Source organism: Caloenas nicobarica, chromosome 4, assembly GCF_036013445.1.
Source record: "Caloenas nicobarica isolate bCalNic1 chromosome 4, bCalNic1.hap1, whole genome shotgun sequence".
In the NCBI taxonomy this organism is placed as follows: domain Eukaryota; kingdom Metazoa; phylum Chordata; class Aves; order Columbiformes; family Columbidae; genus Caloenas; species Caloenas nicobarica.
In genome coordinates this window covers 5880244-5890838 of record NC_088248.1, presented here as the reverse complement: position 1 = coordinate 5890838, position 10595 = coordinate 5880244, and the positions used below count along the sequence as shown (strand labels likewise).

The 10595-nt window shown below is 43.7% G+C and overlaps 1 protein-coding gene across 5 annotated transcripts in view; it reads left to right on the top strand.

Moving 5' to 3' along the window:
• The first annotated feature begins 2078 nt into the window (after window positions 1-2078).
• MANBA (mannosidase beta) overlaps window positions 2079-10595 on the top strand; it is a 54395-nt gene continuing 45878 nt past the window's right edge. For all 5 annotated transcript variants that reach the window (XR_010606226.1, XR_010606227.1, XR_010606225.1 and 2 more), the window contains exon 1: window positions 2079-2581. Coding sequence is in view for 1 of the 5 variants with exons in the window: in XM_065634975.1 (XP_065491047.1) it covers window positions 2372-2581 (210 nt within the window). In the remaining 4 variants the exon portion in view is untranslated. The remainder of the gene's footprint in view (window positions 2582-10595) is intronic.

Sequence of the window (10595 nt, the reverse complement as noted above, 5' to 3'; positions counted from 1 at the left end):
AGGGACAAAAAGAGCATCAGCTACTGTTTCTCTCCTTTTGGACCAGTATTTCTCAGAACTGTGCCCCCCATGCTCTCACAGGTGAAAAATATTGTGTACTTTATATGGTACATGAATGGAAAGACTGGCTTCTTTATTTCATATTGAAACAAAGGGTTGTCAGCTCACAAGGATTTGGATTGAAATATAAAGGCATATTGTCCATGTTCTGTAATGTTTTCAAGACTTACCTGGAGCAGATTCTGTACTGAATTAGGTGTGTGAAAGCTCTGGTATCCCTAGTCTTACATTCTATGCTGCATACCAGAAGCAGCAGCATGTTTTTGTGTGTCACACTTTATTCTTCTGTGTTTTGATACATGAAATGTATTCTGTTGTTAAAGTAATTAACTCTTTAGCATCCCAAGGTGCTTTATGTATTCTTTCCTCCTCTAATTTTACAGTCCATAATTATAGGCAATAAGGAAACATAAGGACAGAAATGGAAAAACTGAATAAAGCCCTGCAGTTAGTTGGGGTTTCTTTGAATGCTGTCAGTTAGTTGCGTTTCTCTGTAGAATCACATGGATGTACCTACATGCAGTTAGTAGTTTGCTTTCTTTGTATGCACAGTAACATGACTCATCTCTTAAAATAATATATAGTAATAGGAAGTGACACTACTGGTAGCATTACGTCTTTAAAGGAAGCTGCAAGATTTTCTGGTTTTTAAGCACATTTCACCTTCTCACTTAAGTGTATACTGAGATTCTGACCTAGTTCATAAATTAAGCAAAAATTACACGAATCCAAATGGACCATTCATTTATTCAACTATGCTTTAAGAAGAAATGACCAAAAAATCCCGCCACCAACAGCAAAAAAAAAAACCAACCTAAGCCCCACTCCAAAAATGATACAATCCTAAATTCAGGTAATGGAGTGGCTGCTGAAATAAGCATTTTCAATTTCATGTTGAGCTGTGTGAGGGAATAGTCATTTGTATTGGAAGAAAAGCAAACCAACTGCTTTCTAATTTGCTTGCAGCCAAGCAGGAATACAGGGAATCCAGTCTTCAAGTTCTTCAGTAGTCTTCTGTTTTGTGCTGTCATAACCTTTGGAAGGTATGTGGGCTGGTCACTCTTGCAATTGTGAAAGTCTGAGCGCTTTTCTATATAGTGAAGTGAGATTCAGTGGATTGCACAACTGTTTTCCACCTGCTGCACAGCTTCAGCTGGAGGAACAGCAAGATGAAGTGCAACTGTGCCACGGTGTGGAACATCTCCAGTTCATGAGGTGATCCAGGCCCCTCTGTACCAGCGTTCAGTGGAAACAGAGCGTGAAGGAAGGTGGCTGGCTGCCCCGAAAGGAAGGCCGGATTGCCTTTTGCTACTTCCACTGAGCCATTTAAGAACTTCTTGCTTTAATTCCGGGTTTTAGGCTGTGAAGGGAGGGATTAAGCTAGTGACAGCATGCAGGAAAGCTGCAGTGTGGTTTGGAAACCCTATTTCAGGTTCTTTCTTTGGAGCTGCCCCTTCTGCTCCTTTGCAGGTGAGCATACTCCATTTTTGTAAACAAAATCCACAGCAACACTGCTGGCACTGCTTTATGAGAAATTACTTATTTTATGAGATGTTCATGATGTTTGTTCTGGTTTTATAAGCCTCTGTAATTTTATGGGGTAAAGGTAGAAGCCCAAGGCTATTTAAAATCTCATTATGAGGGACCCAACACCGAAAGTTCTCTTTGTGTGGTGTTGTCACAGCTCTTCCTCATTCCTCCCGCTTCGCTGCAGTTTTTCTAGAGCTCTAAATTTGCTACATCGGGAAGATTTGTAACCTTATACTGCTCCTGTTATCAATGTTCCACGGTGCCTCTCCTCGGAGGGAAAAAACCAAACCAAACAAAAAACCACCCCACAACACACCTCCCCCCCGCTTCTTCTGCTGTTAACGTGTATCCCTGCTCGGTAAGCCTCCCGGTCCTTGTGTGCTTGAGCAGCCGCTTGGGCGGGGCTGCTGTGCAAGGGCCCGTTCCCCGCTGTAGGCGGGGAGGCGGCGGGAAGGCGGCGGCGGCCCCTCGCCCGCTGGCAGGGCCGTCCAGCGCGGGCTGCGCTCAGCCGGCAGGCCCGGCCGGAGCGGCTCTGCCGCTGACTGGAAATCCTCCCCGGAGCGGCGCTGGCTCGCCCTCGGCAGCGCCATCTTTCCTGCTCCCCACAGCGCGGGGCCCTGGAGCGGCCTCCCGGCCCCGAGGAGCCGTTACCGGGCGGCGGGAGGAGGCGCCCGCCCCGCCCTCACCCCCGCCGGCCGTTGACGACCCGAAGCGCCGCCCCCGCCCTCGGAGGACGCGGTTCCCCGCGCCGGCCTGGGCGTCCCTCCGTGGTTCCGCGGCGATGAGGGGCCCGCCGGCTCGCTCCTCCGCCATGGGCCGGGCGGCGCCGCTGCTGTTGCTGCTGCTGGCGGCGGCGTCGGGCCGGGCCGGGCCTGAGGTGCGCAGCCTGCGGGGGAGCTGGCGGCTGCGCAACGGGAACGGCTCGGTGGTGCTGGCAGGGGAGGTGCCGGGCTGCGTGCACACCGCGCTGCGCCGCCGGGGCCTCATCCAGGTACGGTACTCTGCCCGGCGCCCCCTCGGTGGGGAGGCGCGCCAAGAGGGGCCTCGTACCCGCCGTGCCGGCCCGGAAGAGCCACGGAGATGCTGAAGGGAGTGGAGCATCTCCCGTGTGAGGAAAGGCTGAGGAGCTGGGGCTCTGAGCTGGAGAAGAGGAGGCTGAGGGGTGACCTCATCAATGTTTATGAATATGTAAAGGGTGAGTGTCCCGAGGATGGAGCCAGGCTCTTCTCGGTGACAACCAGTGATAGGACAAGGGGCAATGGGTACAAAACGGAACACAGGAGGTTCCACTTAAATGTGAGAAGAAACTTCTTCCCAGTGAGGGTGCCAGAGCCTGGCCCAGGCTGCCCAGGGAGGTTGTGGAGTCTCCTTCTCTGCAGACATTCCAACCCGCCTGGACACCTTCCTGTGTAACCTCATCTGGGTGTTCCTGCTCCGGCGGGGGGATTGCACTGGGTGAGCTTGCGAGGTCCCTTCCAACCCCTGCCATTCTGTGATTCTGTGATTCTGTGAGTGGGCAGCCTGCCACAAAAGGAAAAAAACAACCCCCCCGTGTGAGATCTCCAGCAGCACGGTTAGAGACAGCCCCCTCTCCCCCCAAACAGCGCTCTGTCCCGCTGCAGGTTTTGCTGGCATTGCCGGTGCAACAGCCAGACTTTGTTTCCTCAGTCCCTCCAGAGGCAAAGGGTTTGGTGGCTGCAGTATCCTCAGGTGGATGGGTAACTGGAGGTTATCCACGGCAGAGCAAACCCAGATTGGGCCAGGGATACAAATGCCAGCCCGTGAGATTCTGTGGTTTTGACACAGAACCAAGGTGCTGACACCAGATGCCGACAATACCATCACAGCATGCAAGTCATGTTTACCTACAGTATTACTGCAAAAGAACGAAAAGCTAAACCCAACCTGTTGAAGTTTGGCTTGATGCAAGAAGTCTAGGGATTCCAGGCATTTCAATTCATTAAAAATCCTTTTCACACGTGCAGGGCACATCAGAACAGTTGTGCTGCTTAAAGGAAGTATATTCTGAAACATGAATATAAAACTTATATTTAGGAGACTAGTTACTGCCTTAACACTTTTAAGAAGCGTTGCTGCTTCTGTTTACTATTGTCTCGTTTAGTTTTTAGGTTTTTTTGGAAACTGGGAGAAATGATCAAAACTGCCATTGTAGATTGGCAGCAAAGTACCCTATACCAGCGTAAGCTGTTTGTCACTCAAACCTGACAAGAACCATGACTCTTAATTGTGTCATTGTTAAAATAAGATGCCTTTTTAAAAGGAGATATGTGGAAAATGAAATGCGTACCTAGAACAATGAAAAAAAAAAAGAATAATCTATAAAGCCGATAAATACACTTCTGTACTAGAAAACGCGAAGTACTGTTATATGTTCTCTGATTATATCAGATATATCTATATATTTGTTGTGGGCCCAATATTGCATTTGTTGTACAGCATTTATTTTTAAAATACAGTCTGGATGTGTGCATTTTATATTTTCTATTTAATTTTTATTCTTCAGATTATTATCCGGCTCTGCTCTGACTAAAGTTAGAGGGGTATAAGGAGAAAGCGGCACCACTTCAGGCAGGATAATTTTAGCATTATTCTGTGTTGGCATAGATTGTGAATCCCAGTAATGATAATAATAGATTCCAAAGAGTGTCATCGCCAGATAAAAGAGATAGTCAACATTGGAGAAGACACTAAGAAGGGATAAGCTGCGCCGCGACGGTCTGTTGTTTCAACATCTGTGTGCTTAGTGACAGGACATTTTGAACATATAAAATTAAGGTTTTAAAATGGCTTTTCTAAAGTTTTAAAAAGTGCAGTGGGCAAGTAGACTATATATGGAGGATCAGTGAAGAGAACTGTGCCGGTTTCTCCCATGCAGAAGCGCATCAGATGAACTGAGCGTCTCAGATGTTCAGCTGTGCTGGGAGGTGTTGCTGTAAGAAGTGTGAATAAATCATTCAGGAGAAACTCTGACCAATGCACTGACTCACACAAGACAGTGACGTAGTGAAAGACTCACATTTAACTACTCACATTAAGTACTCTTACAAAGTGAGAAAATGTGATTGCTGGTTTAGCTGCATTGCTGGAAATTGACTTGTAATTTTAGTCATCTGAAGCAGCAGTGTAATGTTTGGAAGTGAGGCTGTAATCATGAACTCTCACGTGCCTGGACAGAATCCCGAGCATGCACAGAGGCGCGAAAGCTTAGTCAGCCTGCTGGCCAGCTGCACGGCTCTTGCTAATAGGTAGATGAGTGCTTGGCTAGTTAAATCGATGATGGTTGGTTGTGGACACTTAGAACATGCTTACGTGAATACAAGTGTGAACTTGCTCCAAACACGTGCTGATATGGCCAAGTATGAACCTGCTGTGGTCTGGAAATTGTTGCTGAATCCACAGTGTTAGAATTAGTATGCTCTGTGGAGGAGCTGAGTTAATCAAAATACTCCACTAGTGTGGTTGCTTGACCTCTGGACTAGACCTGGCTGGTGCCTGGCTAGTTCCAAGCTCAGAATGTGCCAACTTGTTTCTATGCATAGGTGCGTATAGGTAACTTAAGATCAACTTAAACCCCTTACTCAGTTTAGCAAAGCTCAGTTTACAGAAAGAAGCATTCACGCAAATATTTGTACTACGATAATGAAATTATTTTAAAATCAGATTTTTGTTTAAAAGATAGAATGGAGAGCGTATCAAAATATGGGGGCAGCCTTAGCAGATTTCCAGTTGATCACGGATGGTGTTAAATGTAATCAGTCCCTGCGGCTGTAGTTGTAGCATTCTGAAAGGCAGCAAACCTGGGTTGTTTGAAGGGAGTCAGTGACATCATTTGTTATTGCAACGCGTGGCTTTGTCCTGCAAAGTATGGCTCAGCTGTTTGTCCTGGGGTTTCGTCATTGCAGTGAAAATGCTTATGACCAAATGTTTTCAAATGCAGGTGCCTAAAGTCATATTCCTATATTCCTATTTATACAAAAGGATGGACGCAGCCTGAATTCAAGAGGCATAGAGGCTTGCTCTGTTTCTTCAGTGCTCATTATATCTAGAAACCAGTCCTCCTTGGGGTTGTGTCAAGTGTAGAATTAGGAGTTTTATTATAGCTGCCTAAAAGCTTTGGTTTTGAGTATTTTTTTCTTTTGCTCTTTGCAGGGGAGTGTAGGATTTTTATTCATCCCACTGAAAATGTTGCAAGACCAGCAATCCAAAAGCTTACTGCTTGTAATCAAAAGCAAAGATTGGCTTGAAAAGCTGTACTAGGAAACAGGAGAACAAAGCTGGTGGCAACTAAATTATTCTGGATAGTAGTGACATAGTGAAATCTATGTGCTATTTTTCTGTGATTTGAAAACAGTAAATAGCAGTGCATCCTTTGCTTCTGTATGCTTGGGAATTTTTCATGGGTTAGCACCCAAACCAGAAATTTAAAACAAAATATGAAAGCACCTACTCCAACAAGGTAGCTTAGTGGGCATCTCACAAATGAGGGGAAGAAGGGCAGTAAGAACAAGCTGCTGAATATTAAGTCTGCAAAATGTGGCTTAGATTGCAAGAATAGGCTGCAAGCAATTTATCAGCATGTGGTTCATTTCAAATTTAGGTTGATGCACAAACTGTTTTTGCCCAGGGATGCTCTAGCTGATTGCATGTTTGTAGCCTTTAATCTGCTGTACAGGCCATACCTTTGAATTAGAAGACATCTCTCTGACACTGACAGTTTATTACTCATCTCTCTGGATCCTCTTAGCATTTGTTCTTTACTCTTCGGGTTATAAAATATACATTGGGTGAACACATCTTTCTGAATGCACCAAAAGCACGTATCTTAGAAAATGCTCTTGGGAAAGATACTTCTGGGTTTCCTACTGAAGTATTATTTTCTTCCATTTTCAACCAATGTAGTTCAAATGCTGCATTAAGTGTGATAAAAGCTCTAAGGGTAGGAGATACCATGAGAGTGTGCGCTCAGCTGGGTTGTTTTCATAACATTTCATTAGGACTCCATACCTCTTTCTGCTATTCATGTGTACTATTTAAAATAAGACATGAGAAATGCACATAAACAAGGGTAATAGTCACTTGAATAAAGTTAGTGCAAAGCTTGGGCATGAGCACAGACATTTTGCAACTTTGCAGCGAATCTTTTGCTAACCCTACATATATGGAAAAAGAAGATTTGCAGAAACCATTTTGTCTGAAGATTTTGTTTTTAACTACTGTCAGCGTAGTATTTTCTTTCAGGCACAGTTCTGATAAGCAATATGTATCAGCAGGTAACTTGTGCATTAAATCTTTGTGCTAGAAATAGTCATCCTTCAGCATGTACTGTCCAAGTACTGCATGATGCCATTTCTGCTGGCCCGTGACTGCTATAAAATTTCAGTTCTGATGAATATGGCGATTGTAGCTGGGTTTTCTCATCTGACAGCCATTTGCATTCATACAGAAAAGCTGTTTTGTCTGATTAGCTGTCACTTTGATTTGTAAAGAACTATTAAGGGGGGTCTGCAACTGTGATACTAATATAGGGGCTGGATAACACCGCAATTTCTGTCCTATTATTCAACAAGGGCATGCACTTGACACGGAACGTTACAGTGGTCTTGGTCATACTTGGATATTAAAATAGATTAGAAGAGATAGAAGCTTATGTATCTCGAGTGACATTTCTTCACTTCTGTGACACAGTGTGTATTTTTTGTGGCTTGTTCTGTATTTGTATGCGATATGTTGCTGCATATTTTCTGACACTTCATTGTAACTTAGATTTTTCAGAGCAAGCCAGGTAACAATTGCATTTGGTATCGTATGGTTCTACCAGGTTAAATGGCATTCATTGATTAAATAGTTGATTAATATATTTTATTTTCCATTAAAGCCTGCTTTGCTGAGTTGTATGTACATAGGTGGAAGCGTTCAAAACCTTAGTGAAACTTAGGATGAATATTAAAGGGCACTCAAGTTTAACTTTCAAAAGCTTGTGAAGTTAAAATAGATAAAATTTATACAAGCCTGTTAAATACAGCAGAGTATTCAAGGAATGTTAAGCGATGGGTATCATCTTGTTATTAACTCTTGTTAATTATCTTGTTAATTAACTCTTTAGTAGTATCTGGTTCTGTTTGGCTGTAACACATCTTGAGCAGAAGGTGACATTCAGTTTACTGCTTTGTTAGAATAACTACTGAAAATGAATCACTTTAGGATGGACTTCCAAAACTCTTGTTCCAAGAATATGATCCATTCATCACTACTGTTAGTTCAGCTTGACTTCAAGCTGTAAATATGTGAAACTGGGCTTGCTCAAAATTGTATAAATGCCCTGCCTGCCGTTGCTTGAGAGATCAAGGAGTGTGTGGACATAGGTAAGTATCTTAACTATTTAGCTCCCAGTCTGAAGTTGGCAACAGCAAAACTATTAAACTGTAAATCATGAAACATCATCTGCAAGTTTTATTTTGATAATCTGTTTTGTCAGCAGAATTTTCTTATGCTGTACATTATAAAATATCAGCAAAGTTGATCTATGAGAGAAGAGCATGCAAGGCAATTTCAAGTTAGATCATAACAAAAGTAGGATAAAGCAAAAGGATCTGGTTTTTGTTCCCGTTATCACATTTCATTTTATTACACGTTGATTTTCCTCCTGGATTCAGCCGACTTTGTCTAGTGTCACTCGGGTGGTTGTGCTGGGCTCCCTTGGACCCCTGGCTGTGTGGGGCCCTAAAGCTGGACCTTCATAGGCCAGGGGTGTGCCTGGCACAGGTCGCTCTCCTGGGCTTTGAGCCTCATTTCTGATGTGTTCGTGTCTCATCCATTTCCTGCTTAACAGGAGAAGCCCTTAGCTCGTATGACTGTAGCTTTCCAATATCCCCCTAGAATCATTGCAAGGAGGAGCTTCCACCCAGCCGCTTGGCAGTGCCTTCAGCTCCGTGCTGCCAGTGCTTTTGAATTCCTGCTGATGTCCTGTTATCCCATCTGGAAATTGCTTCCTTTTGATGCTCTGAAGCAGGGCTTTTTACCTCATCTCAGCAGGTGATTTGCTGCTTGCTTACTGCATTGAAGTTGGGAGCAGAGAACAAACAGGCAGGGAGCTCGAGTGGTTCTGAATTTTTACCCAAATTTCAGGAAAATGCGAAGCTGTCATGTTTGGTGGGATCTAAAAATAGTTGAATCCGCCCCTGTGACTTGCTTCCAGGAGCATGTTGAGGCAATGAATGTGAAGTATATTTAATACACGTGCAGTCTATTTCCTACCATCTTTCAAATTCTCCCAGTGCCCTTAAGGGTTTTAAATGTCTTCCCTTCTTTTTTTTTTTTCCCCATCCAGTTTTCTGAAATAAACGTTTAATTTTAATGTGAGCTGGTTTAATATGGGTTGAAATTCTGTTTCAGATAAATCTGAACAAGTTGACTTCTATAGGTACATCTTCCAGCATGGGGTTTCCCATCTAAAAAGGCAGATGCCTGTGAGGAAGATACAATATTCCTACGAGTCAGAAGGGGCTAATTAGCTCTTCTATGGCATGTATTTTAGCAATCAATGCATTTCTTGAAGGCTTTAGGCTAATACAGAAGAAGCAAGTCCCTTCAGGAAGGAGGATCTGCAGTGTGCTCTGAGGAGATCCAAACAAGCAGCTCTGTTGGTAATTCCTGCCTCTGCTGAAACATTCCTACATTCCTGTCTGCTGCTAGAACACCTTGTGTTCTCCAGACACAGGTCTTTCTTCATTAACACCTCAGTATCCCCGCTTTTGCGGGAGAAACAGTGCAGGTTTCTTTTATGCGGCGTCTTGATCTTCGATGAGGCACCGATATCGATCGTTTACCACTAACCAAATTGGTTTTGGCTTTGCAGTCTGCTGTTGATAGCGCATTTGCAACTTTTTTTTCTTAAGGACATATTGTGGGTTTTCATGGTCTCTGATGATTTGAAGCTTGCCCTTCATTGTCTCAATACAGTAATCTTAACGGAGTTTCTTTTATGAGCCTAAATTTTGCATTTCAGTATGCATTTATTAGCCTTAAATTTTACATCTTAGTAGAAGTCTAAGATATATTCCCCAAAACATTTTGCATATAAAACTAATGATATGGATATCTTAAAATTCAGGGATTGTTCTGCTTAGTTCATGATTACTTTCTTTTCAGAGAATACACCCGTATTACCAATACAGAGGTCACGGTTTTACTGAGGTGACAAGACCTTTTCTTTCTTGACTCTTATTCCCTTGTAATAAGAAATTTGATGGATAGAGCAGAACATGTAGAGGCAAGGTGACAGCTTTCCCTCTCTGTGGGCTCAATGAATGATGCTTATATTGCTGTGGGACTCCAGAAGGGACTATGCTGATGAGGACAGTCACTTAGATGTTATGATTAGGTGTGCTGGTACTGTAAAACACTCCTCTCAAAGGGAACCTTAATGCAGCTACGCTTTCTCTTAGCTGGGTTTGAGTCATGTAGTGCCAAAGAGGTTGGTCTTTGTTTTGGAAAAGCAGTTCAGCTGTGCAGGTGCTGAAGAGGGTTGAACTGAGCTGGCAGTCAGAGACACAGATACCTGCACTCTGAACCGTCTGCCACGGGGGTGTTACACCATATATTTCTGCTGCCTTTGGATGAGGTGCAAGGCAGTGAGTTATCAGGTCCACATACCTGATTCCTTCAGCCTAGGTGAGGAACACTGTGACCCGTTGTAAGGTAATCAGTACAGCATGAAGCCAAAAAGGTCGAGGACGTAGCTTAGACCAGTTGTGCCTTTCTTTCTTCCTGGGTAGTGTGGCTGAAGGGAAAAGACCACATTTGGTATAAATGCAGCATTATTCTCAAAAGCAGTCATTTAATTTTATACAGCAAACAAAATTATATTGCTGCTTCTCTTTCTCCCTTTCTCCAAATATAACAATTTAATTCAGCCTTACCACATCAAGACTAGTTGACACAAAACAACTGGAGTATTTGCAGTTATTTTAAACTGTAGAGATTTG